Here is a 17454-nt window from a genome sequence, read left to right as displayed (position 1 = left end):
TTACAGTGTTAACAAAAGTCCAACTTTGACCCGTTGGTGGCGCTAGTGTGGTCTAGTGGGAGACATGAAACTTGGTGTGAGTGAAGAAGGGACTGTCCTTAATGAGTGTGCCAAATTTCAGAAAAAGTTACCATATGGTTCTAGGGGCTGCCATTGACTCCCATGGTACAAACATAATAATAAGAAAACCTACAATAACAATAGGTTTCCTCCTGACAGAGGAATCCTAATGATGCCATCATGGAGATCTAAATAAATACCCACGGTACTCATAGACACTGGCTGCCTCGTGAACACGAGTCCTCACTAAAGAAACATAAAACTCAATATATATATAATTATTAGGGGTGTAAAAAATAACCGATACGTATCGATATCCGTTTTTAGCGTGTAAGATACGACTACATCGATGCGTGAAGTCCCGTATCGGTATTGAAATGTCATGAACCGGTCGTTGCCTCGTTATGAACCGGTTCACAAGAGTTTGTCTCTCCGTTAAGTTGCTACGCAAAACACTCACTCGCTGACCTGGTGCATTTTATGTCAGTCAGAACAATTGGCCAGTCATTGGCCAAAGCCTGCATAGCATAAGCCTATCAGGCTGTATTCTCACAAATAACGCCCTGAGGTACATGGAGGTATTATATAGACCTGGAGAGAATGACTTATTACAACTCCCATTCATTTCTATGGCCAATGCTATGCTAGCTACGTCATTCATTTAAATGGCCAATGCTATGCTAGCTACTTCAGCCAAGGAAGAGAAATCGTTGTTGATTGCGTTCAAATAAATTCTACAGACATCTTCGGATTTAAATGATTATAATAATAATACATTGGAGAATATTTGTATCATTAACAATTATGTTTAATATTTATAGTCATGATTCCGAGACCGAGGTATCGTGATGTCCTAAAATAAATAAAAGAACTATACGAACACTGCAAATGGCAGTGAATAAATAAATAAGCACTAAACTCAATCGCGTGGATATAGCCATAGTGGAATAAAATGGACACATCTACATTCTGCAACAGTACCTCCACCGGTGAAGTTAGGTCTGTGTTTACTTTGTTTACCGGTGCTTGCTTTGACATGATTTTGATCAGTCTGAAGTTGCTTTCGTGTTGCCTGTGGAGTGTGCACACGTTGCAATTGCATACCCTTGTAAGGAGCTGGTGGGGCGTTTCTGTATGCAAGTTCAGGTGCAATTTAAGAATCAGTGCACAGCTAAGAACACTTTAGTGGTTTAAAAACACATTTCCAGGCGCTCATGAATCCGGCGGAGATCTTTTCTTAGGTTGGTCTTTCGAAGTTGGTAAGAAGATATTTAGGAAGACACTTAAGAAAATGTTCGAGAATGAGGTCCATTGTTTCCTCACAAAGCAGTGTTAATCGCATCGAATCGCACTGAATTGTTTTTTATCAACATGCATCTTTTCTTGTATCGTGCTCATGTATCGAGATATGAATCGGATCGACTTTTTCATGAGAGATTCACACCCCTAATAATTATGATTCAAAGATCAGGTCTGCTTACCCATTCATGAAAAAAGAAGCATACCTGGAACTAGAGTGAACGAGAGAGTTCTCGAGGTCAGCGGAGAAGGAGAGGACCACAACCCCAGTTTACAATAAAGGACGAAGTTTGTCCACAGTGTGATCTTAAATTTAACGCAACTGGTTTAGAGGCGAAGAAAACTTATCACGGAGAAAGATGAAGCCACACTGCACGGGAGGTAACGGTTCACAAACTCAGACACTGCAAACTTGCAGGCCTTTATAGCCACACCCAAGCAGTGCCCACTAATTAAGTAGTTGTTGATCAGGCGGGCTAATGAGTGCGGTGATGTGAGACCATAGATGCACCGCACTCCACAAAAGAAAACGATACAATTGGTAGCCTGTGCTACCTGGCACCCCAGCAAAAAAATATGTCAACAATAATAAATATTCAAAAATCAAACTTTATCCAAGTGTGTCAGAATCGTTACAGTGCATGTGTGTGAGAGAGAGAGAGACATATACTAGTGTATCTGTTATAGAAAGGGTGTGTGTGTGTGTGTGTGTGAGAGAGAGAGATAGAGAGAGAGAGAGAGAGAGAGAGAGAGAGAGAGAGATTAATTCTGAGAGATTAATTCTGAGAGATTCATATTGTTATATATAATAGTGAGTGTGAACACATTCATTCATTCCAGAGAAATTAGTCTATGTTGATTGGTTTCTTGTGTCTCCTTGTGTTTGCAGACAACACACACACATATCTCCATCTCCAGTGCCCAGCTGTGTGTCCATGAAGAGTGACCAGTCCATGCTTGATCCTATTAATTTGTTGGGAACTGTCAGCCTCTTGACAATACAGCGTTTACACAGGACTTCAAGTCAGTTGGAGAATGAGCGTAAATATATTTAATCATTGACTTTATTCTGATTGTCAATCAGTGGTAGAATTCATAAATGCATTATTACAATTTAGCTGACCAAATATTATGTATTACTACAACATTACTATAACTAATGTTTTAAAGTAGGCTAGGTGTAGTCATGTAGGACCACTAATTACTCTGTAAATACTCGACTGGCTCTTGGTAGGAGAAAGATTCCCCATCTCTGATGTAGATTATCAGACAGGGTGTTACCCACCAGATCAGAACATTTTAATTTTTATATGTAAGGAGCAACAGTTGTGAAAAGCAAATTGATATTTGTGTCTGGAATGTCTATGATCATTTTGCAAATATTGTGATTCATCATACATACTAATACTAATAGGTATATTTGTTTATTTTTGTCCATAATAAAAAGCTGATGATGTCCTAAAGAAAGTTATGGAGAAGCATAAAGCCAGTCTGAAGAGAAAGTTTGAGAACATATCTGAAGGCATCATCAAACCAGGAGCTGAGACACTCCTCAATAAGATCTACACAGAGCTCTACATCACAGAGGGAGAGAGTGAAGGGGTGAATAAGGAACATGAGGTTTGGCAGGTAGAGTCAGCATCCAGAGCACAAACCATAGAAGACACACCAATCAACTGCAATGACATCTTCAAGCCTTTACCTGGACCCGAGAAGAACATCAGAACTGTGATGACCAAAGGTGTTGCTGGCATTGGAAAAACAGTCTCAGTGCAGAAGTTCATTCTTGATTGGATAGATGGGGTAGCCAATCAGGATGTAGACTTCATGTTTCCCCTTCCTTTCCGTGAGCTGAATTTAATCAGTGGTGATCAGTGTAGTCTTCACAAGCTCCTGCTTGAATTCCACCCTGAGCTGAAGGAGCTGAAGCCTGGTGAAGAATATAAAGACTGCCAGGTTGTGTTCATCTTTGATGGTTTGGATGAGAGTCGATTACCTCTGGATTTCCAACAGAACATGATATCTGATTTAAAACAAACATCATCAGTGGATGTTCTGATGACAAGCCTCATTCAGGGAAGTCTGCTTCCCTCTGCACACATCTGGATAACCTCACGACCAGCGGCAGCAAGTCAAATTCCTGCTCAGTGCATCGATCAGATGACAGAAGTACGAGGGTTCAATGACCCACAGAAGGAAGAGTACTTCAGGAAGAGAATCAGTGATGAGAGTCAGGCCAGCAAAATCATCTCACACATTAAGGCATCTAAGAGTCTCCACATCATGTGCCACATTCCAGTCTTCTGTTGGATTGCAGCCACGGTCCTTCAGCAGATGCTGGACAACACTAAAGATATTCCCAAAACTCTGACTGAGATGTTCATTCACTTCTTGCTCATCCAGACCAGAAGGAAGGATCAGAAGTATCAGAGTGGAACTGAGACCGATGAAGAGAAACTTCTAAAATCTCAGAAAGAAATTTTACTGAAGCTTGGAGAACTGGCTTTCAATAATCTAGAGAATGGCAATTTGATGTTTTATGAGGAAGATCTGAGAAAGTGTGGCATTGATGTCAGTGAAGCCTCAGTGTACTCTGGCATGTGCACTGAAATGTTCAAGGAAGAATCTGTGTTTCACCAGAGGAAGGTCTACTGCTTTGTGCATCTGAGCATCCAGGAGTTTCTGGCAGCTGTGTTTGTGTTTCACTCTTATGTGACTGAGAACCTTGAGGCTCTGAAATCCCTCCTCAGTGAAGAACATAAACGCAGTCCTTATGTATCATCTCTTCAATCAGTGCTGGGCTTACAATCTCGAGTTCATCTACATGTGTTTCTTAAGAGTGCAGTGGATGAGGCTTTGAAGAGCAGGAATGGACACCTGGATCTTTTCCTTCGTTTCCTTATGGGCATCTCTCTGGAGAGCAATCAGAGACTTCTGAAAGGTTTACTGAACCATGAACACAGCAGCTCAAAGAGCATCAAGAGAATATGTCAGTACATTAAGAGGCTCAACAGGGAAGATCTCTCTCCTGAAAGATGCATCAATCTTTTCCATTGCTTATTTGAAATGAACGATCATTCCATGCACCAAGAAATAAAAAAATATCTGGAGTCACCAAAGAACATCAAACAGAAATTGTCTCCTGCTCACTGTTCAGCACTGGCCCACATACTTCTGATGTCTGAGGAGGTCCTGGATGAGTTTGAACTGAAGAAATACAACACCTCAGATGAGGGACGCAGGAGACTGCTCCCTGCTGTGAGATGCTACAGAAAGGCTCGGTGAGTTTCTGAGGGAGATGGATAAACTTATTTTTTCACTGTTATTTTTGACAATATGTGAACTTCTGTTGATAAGATTATGTCCATTTCACTACAGGACTGAGCATAACAGATTCATAGTTTTGACGTTATTGATACCTACTACTGACATTGAGTATAAAACATCTAAAGATACCTGCAGATGCATAGATGAATCAAGATATAGGAGAGTAATATTCAATTTTCACTGCAGCATTTTGGTTAATAACTTGGCATAAAATGACACTTTACATTATTACATCACTTACATTTGAATGTAAATTTGACTTTTACGGTCCGATTAGTCTACCCCCTGATAACAGTACAGTTAAAGGTTTCACACATAGACTGGTCACTGGTCTGGACTGATATGTGGATTTCTTTGGTTGATCTACTAATGTAGTTATGTCCAAATGAGCCACTGTCTCTCAGTGAGGCCTACTGTAAAAAAGTATGCAAGGTGCATGGTGAAGTGTATCTATGTGGTGAATAGTGTTATGCCATGGTAACTATCAGTGAAGGAAATATAGAGCTCCTTGCATTTATATGTATGTGTATGGGTGTGTTTGTATGTGTGTATTTGGGATATATCCGAATACATTATTGAGCAAATATTATTTTCTTTATGTAGCCATTAGCCATAATGGAGTTTTAGAATAGAATGGAATGGAATGGAATTCTGACTTAGGGTCCACTAACACCCAAACAAGTCTTTCATGGTTGGACGCCAATTATTATATGTTTCTTATTATTCCATGTTCACCAGTTCGAAAGGAGGGGAAGTTCAAAGAGAGAGATAAAAAGAACAGTATGAGAAATATATTTCATAATTAGTTATATGCCAACATGAAATCAAGTTGATGTATTGGAAGAACAACAATTGTATTGTCAATGAATATTAGCATTAAACATACAATATTTGCTCGATTCTACGTAACTTCAGGTAAAAACCACGCCCTTCTAACTGAATATGGATAGAGAGACAGATGTTGCTGGTTGAACAGATGCAGATGATGACGTCTCTGTACACCACTGGTGTGTAGGTATAGTGTGTTGGCGACTACTTGTAGTTGAACATTTTGTGGTCGTCGAAAGGGCTGAATAGGGGAGACTAGCCTGCCAGACTCGCTAGCTGTTTAAAAGGGTGAGAGATCCAGTTACCTTCCATAGGATAAGTTTAAGGTAATTTATTTATCTTCCAGGTATCTTGTTCCAATTCATCAACATTTATATCTACAGACAGTGATTCAAATCCACAGGCTCATAGAATACTCACAGCGATGTTAGACACATCATTTAAAGCGGCCAGCAAAGTAAGGCTTTCCCCATCACCCCCTTTCCATTCATTAGCAGGTGATATTGTGATTCCTACCGCCACCAACAGCATGTGATCCAATTACCGTAAGCAACCACATAGGTGCACAACACAGGTACAAAGCGTAATTTGACTTCAACATAGTGAGCACATGAATGAACTACGTAGTGGCATGACAGGGGTTGAAGCTCTTAATGGAACAGTATATGTCATGAATGTCATGAAATATTTTGAAGTTCATTTTTAAAACCTAAGGAATTAGTTGGAGAAAAACTAAAGTAGTGTTCACATGAATTTACATTTACATTTACATTTAGTCATTTAGCAGACGCTTTTGTCCAAAGCGACGTACAAGGGACAGTAAAGCTACAAGCAATAGAGACCTAGTGTAACAGTAAATACTTTACATAAGAAATAGAAAAAAACAAAATAGAAAAAGAAAAAGAAGTGCAGGAATGTAACTGCTGTAAGTGCAAGTTAAGCACTAGTCGAAGTGCCAGTTAGGAAGGGAAGTGCTCTCTGAAGAGTTGGGTCTTCAAAAGCTTCTTAAAGGTAGAGAGGGACGCCCCTGCTCTGGTAGTGCTAGGCAGTTCGTTCCACCAGCGTGGAACTACAAATGAGAATAGTCTGGATAGCCGTACTTGCACAGACGGCAGTGCAAAATGACGCTCACTAAACGAGCGCAGCATCCTGGGTGTAACATTTGTCCTTACAAGAGCATTTAGGTAGGTGGGAGCAGAACCAACAATCACTCTGTAGGCAAGCATAAGTGGTCACAAGGAGTCAATATTGATATTGATGTTGTGATGGATGACCTGTTTTGCTGGAAAGACCATCAGTTCCGTTTTAGCCAGATTCAGCTGAAGGTGGTGATTTTCCGAGATCCGCACAGAGACAGTGGTGTCCTCAGAAGGGAAAGACAGATACAGTTGAGTATCATCGGCATAGCAGTGATAGGAAGAGCCATGCGAGCGGATATGGAGGGCCCAACGAGGTGGTGTAAATGGCAAAGAGAAGTGATCCCATCACCGAGCCTTGGGGCACCCCTGTGGTGAGGCGGTGAGGTACAGACAGCTGACCTTGCCATGACACTTTGAACGAGCGCCCAGTGAGGTAGGATTCAAACCAGGAGTGAGCCTTACCAGAAATGCCCATACTTGACAGTATAGACAGAAGGATGCAGTGGTTGACTGTATCAAACACAGCTGATAAGTCAAGCAGGACGAGAGCAGAGGATTGAGCTGCTGCACTCGCTGTTTTTAAGGCCTCTGTCATAGACAACAGGGCTGTTTCTGTGGAGTGACCGCTTTTCAATCCAGACTGGAGATTGGGCCTCATTCTCGAACATTTTCTGAAGTTTCTTCTGAAATGTTTCTTACGGACTTCGGAAAACCAGCATAAGAAAAAGATCTCCGCTAGATTCATGAACGCCTGAAAATGTGTTCTGAAGCAGCAGAAGTGTTCTGAGCAGTGCTCCCCCGGAAGAGGTTTCTTAAATTGAAAGCACGTTCTCGTGCACCTGGAGTTGCATACATAAACGCCCTTCCAGCTCCTTATAAGGGCACACAACCGCAGTGTTGTGTGCAGTCGGAATCGACCGAATCCACGCGAAAGCAACTCGGGAGCGAGTCATGTCAAAGCGGAAAGCAAGCACCGGTCGAGTAAACGCAGATCTAACTTCACCGGTGCAGAGGTGGAGGTACTGTTGCAGGATGAAGATGTGTCCATTCTATTCCACTATGGCTATATCAACGCGATTGAGTTTAGTGCTTATTTATTTATTCACTTACATTTGCAGTGTTCGTGTAGTACAAATATTCTCGTATTTATTCTTATTATAAATGAGAACACTTTCATGAATGCTAAAATACAGTCTAAGTAGCAAAGCAGTACAAATACATACACACAGCCCTGTAGCTTCTCTGAAGTGTTCAAGACTGTAGTAAAGTATATATACCTCTTGCCTAGTGAAAATGGCATGCCCAGATCCTATTTAGACAAAGGTGTCCTGATTGCTGTGGGAGTGGCTTGGACTGCAACTCAGCAATTAATGTCCTTGAGTGAAATCAGCTTGGCAAACAGGAAGTGCCAAGTTAGACTATATTTTAGATTACTCTGAATCTGCACTAAGTAGCAAAGCAGTACAAATACATACAAACAGTCTTCTAGCCCTTGAAGGAACCGGAATTAACATATTTATAGTTAATAAGGATATGCCATAGTCAATAATTCAATATATCTTATACCTAGTTGTAATTGTTACTTTTTTTGGTCTTAAGTTAGAATGTAATCATTTCTGTTTAGAGAAGAGAGTTCATCCTGAGGGAGTGTATTGAAAGTGTCAGCAAATGGCTCAGAGACTTTTAACAGACAATCCTTCAAATGGATAATCAGATAATCTTAGGTGAAGCTCTGGGCGAGCGGAACTCAAGCTCTGTCTCAACAATGTGTGGCTACCATTGTTCAAGATTAAACCTGAATCATGACTGACCAAAATATGAGACTGGATCTCCAATATATGGTATAAAATGAAATACTATAACCCTGTAGCTTCTCTGAATGAACTGAGAACTGTAGAAGATGAGATTTGTGTTTTACTCCTTTTTACAGGCTGCTGTGGACATTACAGTTTTTCACGATTGTTAACATACGTTTTTCAAAACAATAACGGCTTTCTCAAAACTGCACACAGAAAACTGAAAACCTCACACACAAAATGCGAAACCTGACACTCCCTTTGCAAGATGACTTTGCCATCAAATCTCTTAACTGTTCACAAAATGGAACTCGTGTTTTCATTTGGTACACACAGCCATATTTTCAAAAGACACACACATACATTCATTGAGTACACACAACTAAGCATTTGCTGCACACTACCAAGCATTTAGAGCACACTGCAGTGCAAAATTGAAAACACAATCATCGAAATGGAACACACCATATGAATGACAATGACTCTGGAGAATGAGCCATTTCTCCTTTTGCAAAATGTCTCAGTGTAGGCCTACTTTTTTCATAGTCAAACATAAAACAGCACACAAATATGCAGCAAAAAAAGATTTATTTTGGTACAAACAGAGAACAGTACAGTACTGTAAACCGTGCGATACCGTTGTTCTCACAAACCATATTTACAATTTTAGTCTCCTGTTCGGCGGGGAAAGTGTGTGTTCTTCCACCACGGTGTGGTTCACTTTCAGTCCTGCAAAATACAAATACTGTGAGCACAATTTATTCTATTGATATGCAGTATTACAGTACACAAGGCAAATAGATTTCGTACCTGTTCTCCATCCTGAAGTTTCTAATGATGGCAGCAACTCTGAAGCAGCTGAGATTTTGTTGGACACTCTGGCCAGCCTCCCTCATGCTCAAACCATGGTTGAGCACATGGTCTACCACAGCGGCCCAAATCTCATTATAGATGACCATTCTCCTTCTTCTTTCTCCTCCTCCTCCTTCCTCTCCTTGTCCTTCTCATCCTCTTCCTCCTCCTTGTCCTCCTCCTCCTCCTCCTTGTCCTCCTACTCCTCCCCCCCTTGTCCCTTTCGTTCTTGTCCTCCTCTTCCTCCTCCTCTCACTCTTACCCCTCTCCTTCTCTGGTTGTTGATCTCTTCAAAGTTCTCCATTGTTTACCAAACAAAACAGAGGCTCAAGGCACTTTTATGCTGCAGTCCTCATTGCAAATTGCTCAACCGACCTGAATGTTTAGAGATTTGACTATTTGTGTGTTGTAGGTTGATGCTTTGAGATTTTACTTGAGAAGTGTGTGCAACAACTGAACATTGTGAGTAGTGTTTTGACAACAAGGTGATGTGTAATTGACATCAGAGTGTAAAGAAGGACAATCAGAGTCTAGTGCAGATAAGGGAGTGTGAAGTAGTGCCAAATTGCGTCGAGCGATTGGTACATGAAGTGAAGGTTGTGCAAATTGTGCCGAATTTTCGCTTTTGTTTGTTAACAACTGTGAAAAACTAATATAAGGGAACTGTGAGGACTGTGGCACTATAGGGGGATACCCTGTTTGTGTTTTAGTATGCCATTACTGTCATGTAAAATGTGGCAGTAAATTTAGAAATCTAAGGGAAAACTCAGCACCACTTCAACTGGAATATTTTTCCTCTAACCTTTCATAATATTGATTTCTCAGGACACCATCAGAAAGGCATTGCTTTTTTATAATTACAGAGTAATATTATGTCTTTTGTCTCTATGTTTTTTCAGACTTGCTGAATGCACACTCACAGATATGTCCTGTGAAGTTGTGGCTACTGTTCTACAGTCACCAAACTCCCTGACAGAGCTGGACCTTAGTAACAATGACCTGGGAGATTCTGGAGTTAAGCTTCTCTCTTACGGACTGTCTAGTCCCCACTGCAAACTGCAGACATTAGGGTTGGTGTTACACATGTCTTTATTGTCATGAATTTCCTCATTAGTTATGTTACCCTTAACTATGATTTATATTGTTATATAAGTGTAGTGATAACCAGACTTCGCTAATGTTGCAGACTTTAACAGTATATGCTTTTGTCTGCTTCCCTTCGCAATTTAATCCAATTCAATTTTCACCTGTTAATGTTGTGTCTCTTATCCCTCTTAGAGTTTCTGCGGTTTTTTCCAATCCCTCCAACACCTCAAATAGAGGATGATGGATGTATGGGAAATGATGGATTTTATGTTCAGATGAAAATATATTTAAAAAACATTACAAATATTTCATGAAAAATATGAAAAATATAGTAAATAAACTAATTTAGTACTACAGTTAAGCTTATAATAACCATGACAACATAACAGTGGAGTAACTGTTCACATTTTCTTGTAAATGTACCAGTGAACATCTTGCCTGCCTACATAACTGTAATGGGGTTTGAATTTTTTCTTTTATAGACTGGTCAAATTTGTGCCACAGGAATAACTAATCTTTCTAACTGATTAAATTGTCAAATTCAGTGAATTGTTCCTCAATCTCCTTTAGCGGCCCGTTCTTTGAGTGTGCTCAAAATATACCCCAGTGTTTGTGCGCAGTCCTGGCTCTGTAAATGTGAAACAAACATAGTGGATCTGACTGAACCAGGCACTATTCCGGCCAATCAACACATTGCTTCAGGAGCATGGAAGGGAGGAGTGAAATATGTTTGGAAATTGATCTAAATTATCAACAACCTTTCACCAGAGTTGTTTAACCTTATTTTAATTTTCACTGCAGAAAGGGAATAAATGGGTTCATTTAGACCTTCAGCCATTAAGAATGTTGTAAGTAATCAAAAGTTAATGTAGGAATAGCACTAATTCTGGTTAGGTGTTTGGTTTCTATTGATGTTATCTCACCTCATCTACAAAGAGGCCGGTAGCCAACATTATGCTACATATTAGTATAATCCTTTCTAGACTTTGATGTAATGCTGAGTGAATCCTGGGGATCCTGAAGCCACACTAGATTCAATACAAAAGCATTTAAATTACAGACTGATGTAATCTTTTTTCTCTGAAAAAAGATAATTCTGAAAATTAACTGGAAAGTACTGTATGATATATATATATATATATATATATATATATATATAGAATCGTTGGCAGAATGGCTTAGTTTGGGGGGCTTCTGCTCATCATAGCGGTAAGTATAAGTATATCATACAGTGGCTTTAACTGCCCAAACAACCATCCACCAAAGGTGGTAAGTGGAATAATAGTGAAAAGGTAACAGTACCGTGCTCTCAACATTGCTTATTTGACAATACTAATTAGCAAAACTAGACAGCAAAGGATGTAGGGTGAATACAAGTTACAAATGGATCTAGCTGGAAAACAGAAAGGTTTCTTTTTAGTTGGAAAGATAGTGTAAGTAGAGGCGCTGCCCCTAACATAGACCAGCAGAGAGGAGCTGCTCATCAAAAGGACAGATAGTGTGAGTAGAGACATTGCCCCTACATAACCCAGTTTGGAGAGAATTGAGTATTGGCCTGCCCCGACATAGACCAGCGTGGAGAGTTGTGTGGTAGAGGTCATGAGTTTTTAAACATTAGAGTTATCAGTTTTTTTTGTATGGAAGGTAGTGGTATAAGCAGAACAGAGCTGTGGGACTGAAGCAATTTAGCACCATCTAAGTTGGTTGCTCAGAAAATGACAGTAAAAAGGTGCTGGCATTTATACCAGTCAGTCATATGGGAGAAGACAGGTGAGTGGTGACACTACCTATTGGGGAAGGAGTTCAATTGCATACAGGAGAACCTGAATCCTCATGAAAGCCATTTGAATGCTAATGAACATGGTGTCCATGTTTGAAACAGAGGGCAGAGAACACAAACAGGTGTTAAATATGGGTTACAGATTACAGTTTTTCACAATTGTTAACTCAAAACTGCACACACATAACTGAAAACCTCACACACAAAATGCTAAACCTGACACTCCCTTTGCAAGATGACTCTTTGCCATCAGATCTCTTAACTGTTCACAAAATGGAACTCGTGTTTTCATTTGGTACACACCATATTTTCAAATGACACACACATACAATCATTGAGTACACAGAACTAAGCATTTGCTGCACACTACCAAGCATTTACAGCACACTAGTGCAAAATTGAAAACACTCCTCAAAATGGAACACACCATAGCCATTTCTCCTTTTGTAAAATGTCTCAGTGTAGGCCTACTTTTTTCATAGTCAAACATAAAAGAGCACACAAATATGAAGCAAAAAAAAGTGTTATTTCGGTACACACAGAAAACAGTACAGTACCGTAAACCGTGTGATACCGTTGTTCTCACAAACTATATTCACAATTTCAGTCTCCTGTTCGTCGGTGAAAGTGTGTGTCCTTCCTCCACAGTGTGGTTCTCTTTCAGTCCTGCAAACTACAAATACTGTGAGCACACTGTATTCTATTGATATGCAGTATTACAGTACACAAGGCAAATAGATTTCGTACCTGTTCTCCATCCTGAAGGTTCTAATGATGGCAGCAACTGTGAAGCGGCTGAGATTTGGTTGGACACTCTGGCCAGCCTCCGACATGCTCAAACCATAGTTGAGCACATGGTCTACCACAGCGGCCCAAATCTCATTAGAGATGACCCTTCTCCTTCTTCTTTCTCCTCCTCCTCCTCCTTGTCCTGCTACTCCTCCTCCCCCTTGTTCCCGTCCTTCTTGTCCTCCTCTTCCTCCTCCTCTCACTCTTACCCCTCTCCTTCTCTGGTTGTTAGACTCTTCAAAGTTCTCCATTGTTTACCAAACAAAACAAAGGCTCAAGGCACTTTTATGCTGCAGTCCTCATTGCAAATTGCTCAACCGACCTGAATGTTTAGAGATTTAACTATTTCTGTGTTGTGGGTTGATGCTTTGAGATTTTACTTGAGAAGTGTGTGCAACAACTGAACATTGTGTATAGTGTTTGACAACAAGGTGATGTGTAATTGACAGCAGAGTGTAAAGAAGGAAAGTCAGAATCTAGTGCAGATAAGGGAGTGTGAAGTAGTGCCAAATTGGGTCGAGTGATTGGTACATGAAGTGAAGGTTGTGCAAATTGTGCCGAATTTTTGCTTTTTGTTTGTAAAAAACTGTAAGATGATACAAATGAATGTAAGTCACTTTGACACAATATTCAGTTCGCAATATTGAGTTGTATCATATTTATACCAGTTGAATAATTACTTTGGTTTTCAGGTTTTGTAACTGAAGCATTAAATAAAGGGTCACAATTCACTTAAAACACAAAATATGAATGCCAAATGTTTCATCACTCATTCTAATCTAATTTTGAATATAAATGAGTTTGTATATTTAAAAAGCTATCTACACAAATGTTCATGTATTTCAATTGATACATTAGGTTCATTGTTCAAATAATTCCCTATAATTTCAAGGCTCCCCTTGAAGCTCTCTGAAGCCCCCTTTTGGGCCCTGCCCCCCTGTTGAGAACCACTATTTGAAAGGCACCAGAGCATTTCCTTTGAAAACATCAGTCCTAGTTAAAAGTGGTGCTGTAGTTTCTGTAATTTCATTTTTTATTATTTTTGATACAAATCTAATTTTTTTCAGTAATGGCACTGTACAATGAAGTAATTTAGGTACTGCAGAGATATTATGCTGATAGGGAGCTTTTTGGAGAATGAAGTAGTGTGTACTATTTTACTGTACTACTCTGTCTCCATTTTACACATGTCCCTGAAATTACATCATATTTTTACAACAATCTCTCTCTCTCTCTCTCTCTTAGGCTCTCTGATTGTCTCATCTCAGAGAAGGGTTGTATTTGTCTGGCTTCAGCTCTGTCTTCAAACCCCTCCCACCTAAAAGAGCTGGATCTGAGCTACAATCATCCCATAAAATCAGGACTGAAGCTGTTATCTGCTAGATTGATCCTGTCTGTAAACTGGAGAAGCTTAAGTAAGCGTAGAAAGAAATCCCAATGTTGTACTTTTCTGCATTATTTGTGTGAGATCAAATCAGTTTCTTCATGCCTAGTGTAGTGATGTATTTAAATAGCCACTTAACTGACTTAGATATAGGCCACTTGTCCATTTTGCAAAGTGGTCCAGAGGAATGAAGCCAGGATTAGAGGTCAGGCAGGGAAGGTGGCAGGCAGGTAAGTGGACTCCAAATGAAGCAAATGGTAGCAAAGGGATTAGTCAATGAATAGGCAGTTGGTAAAGGTAAAAACTAGTCCAAAAATGGATCCTGCATCTAGTAACTATAAACTATTAAAATGAAAACATTTGCAGATCGTATCTGTTTTAGAAGAGTATGTGTGTGACTGTGTGTTTCTGTTACAGAACTGACCATGCTTCTGTCAGCAGAGCACGACCACGTTTGCTGAGATGTAAGTCTTAATGGATAACTAGTAACTGTATTAAACAGCTCAGCTGGTGCTTGCAACCTTGCACATTTTGACACTTTTCATAACTGTACTTTTACTTTTACTTTGCTGCATTTGCCATAATGTCATCTATGCTGTTAAGTTATCTGGTGATATTTGTGTGAGCTTCTGCCCAAACTTGAAAAAGGTCTTGGCCAACAACAGGGTGTATGGCACAACTGATATAGCACATTCTTTAGTCTTTTTTTATTTAAATAAGGTTGGGAGATGGTTAGATTGCCAGAAGGTTCTGTTGTAAGTCCAGGGAAAGCCAGCATATGAAAGTATGTTTTCAGTACTCCATACATTTGGACCAATGACCGTAAGGTGCAACCCCCCTTTGCTTAAAAATTAGACCAAGGTAAAACCAGTAAAAGCTCCTCGGAGGACAGTATGTATCGAAATACGTTATTTGGGAAAGTATAGATAATTTGATGCAAATAGATATTTCTTCTACCCGAAGTTACTGAAAAAAAGAAATCAGCTCTATGACTTCACCTCACTGTATCAGCTACTATGAGCTACTATGTTTCTTCAGATCAATCCATATCATCATATACAACAAGATGAAAATGGAATTGTTTTCACTTACTAGTCGTTTTATTTACTACACATTATTGAAAAGAGTTTGCTATATTTTATAGTCATCCCATAAATTTGGAGATGAGTGTATAATGGCGAAGTGCGTAATCATATGCATTTCAAACAGTCAGTCTCTGCCCAGGCCCCCCCATTAAGGGCTAATACACAGGGGGGTGGTTAATAAAGTTCATAAAACTTAGTTTAGTTAAAGGTACATTGTGTCGTTTTGATTGGCATCTAATGGCAAGGTTCCTGAATTGCAACCAGCTGAATAACCTATCCTTTACAAGCTGGTGCGAGTACCTACGGTGGCCGTGAAAGGGCTTTTCATGTTTTTTATGGCCTTTCTCGAACCAGTGTTTTGGTTTGTCCATTCTGGGATACTGTATAATAATATATTTACCTATATTTTGTCTTCTTTACTTATTACAAATAGTAAATACACTAATATGTACAGACAGGCTTTATTTAAAATCATTTGTAGTTAATTTGTGTACTGAGTACTATGTACTGAGTTTTTTTAACACTCAGTTGAAAAGATAAGTACTGTACGATGACATAAGCCGACACTGATTAATGGTGAACTGCCACTTTAAAAAACAAATCTGCTGGTTTAGTCCATCGTTTTTGCATCAAACCTAAATTGAGCTGTTCACAGGTTTATGTCAGGGCAACACGTGGTAAATAAAACAACATTTCATACTGAAATAGTTGACGTATGACAGATCAGATGTTAAAGTAGCACAACAGAGTTTTTTGCGTGGAGCTCCCCCTAAAGTCTTGGAGGTATTTAACGTTTACGCCAGTGTGGTAAATACACATTTACCACATACGCGGCTTTGCCTACACGTGTTTGCAGAAGTGTTCTGAGCTGTGCTCCCCCGGAAGAGGTTTCTTAAATTGAAAGCGCGTTCTCGTGCTCCTGGATTTGAATACATAAACACCCCGCCAGCTCCTTATAAGGGCACGCAACCGTAGTGACGTGTGCAGTCGGAATCGACTGAATCTACACGAAAGCAACTCGTAAGCGAGTCATGTCAAAGTGGAAAGCAAGCACCGGTTGAGTAAACGCATCTAACTTCACCGGTGCAGAGGTGGAGGTACTGTTGCAGGATGTAGATATGTCCATTCTATTCCACTATAGCTATATCAATGCGATTGAGTTTAGTGCTTATTTATTTATTCACACTTACATTTGCAGTGTTCATGTACATTTACATTTAGTCATTTAGCACACACTTTTGAGAGAACAGTCAAGCTACGAGCAATAGAGACCTAGTGTAACAATAAATACTACTTTACATAAGAAATAGAAAAACGAAATAGAAAAGAAAAAAGAAGTTCAGAAGAAATTCCTTCTTAAATTCTTCTTAACTGTGTTCGAGAATGAGGCCCAATGTCCCTTGATTCCTGCTCGATGGTTGTGTATGTGCAGTACTGTGCACAGTGGCCTGTAGAATGAAGAGTACAGATATCAATGTGGGAACTGTCTGCATCATGAAGTTCAGACACACTTAGAAACAAACATAATTGGGGAGTCCATTCTGCCATCTAATGAAGAGAAAAAAATAGACATTGAAATATTGGAGTTGAATGTAGCATATAATATACTTGACTTTCATAGCAGACCACAGACATGTCAATGTAATCATGGATAACTAAGTTATAAAACATTTCCTCACCTAGGACAACAACGCGGTCCTTTTGACGCAAACGGGTTAAAACGTCAGCTCTGTTCCTTTCCCAGAACTATTCCACAGGTTCAACACAGTACGTGTCCTGTATCTTGAAAAAAGTGGATTGAGCCACCATTCTCATTTTCATAAACTGAAAAAGGAATGCAATTTTGCGGTAATTGTTCCCTGACAGCAGTATGTTTGTGGACAGCATGAAGTCTCCACCCTGCATGCCAAACTTCAACAGGGGCTGTGAATTCCACTTCCACAAACTGTGTCCAAATGGGCAAAACAGCAATGTGAAAAAACAGATAGACAAACAATTACAGTAAAGTTGTGTATACATATTCAGCCTT

The 17454-nt window shown here is 39.7% G+C and overlaps 1 protein-coding gene across 1 annotated transcript; it reads left to right on the top strand.

Annotated features, from left to right (window-relative positions):
- The first annotated feature begins 1718 nt into the window (after positions 1–1718).
- LOC122129049 (NLR family CARD domain-containing protein 3-like) lies at positions 1719–4649 on the top strand. Its single transcript, XM_042704068.1, has 2 exons — positions 1719–1740; positions 2807–4649. Exons 1-2 carry the CDS (start codon positions 1719–1721, stop codon positions 4642–4644), a joined length of 1860 nt encoding a protein of 619 aa, XP_042560002.1. The 3' UTR covers positions 4645–4649.
- The last annotated feature ends 12805 nt before the right edge of the window (positions 4650–17454 follow it).

The sequence above is a fragment of the Clupea harengus genome, unplaced genomic scaffold (genome assembly GCF_900700415.2).
Source record: "Clupea harengus unplaced genomic scaffold, Ch_v2.0.2, whole genome shotgun sequence".
In the NCBI taxonomy this organism is placed as follows: domain Eukaryota; kingdom Metazoa; phylum Chordata; class Actinopteri; order Clupeiformes; family Clupeidae; genus Clupea; species Clupea harengus.
This window is presented reverse-complemented; position numbering and strand designations above follow the sequence as displayed.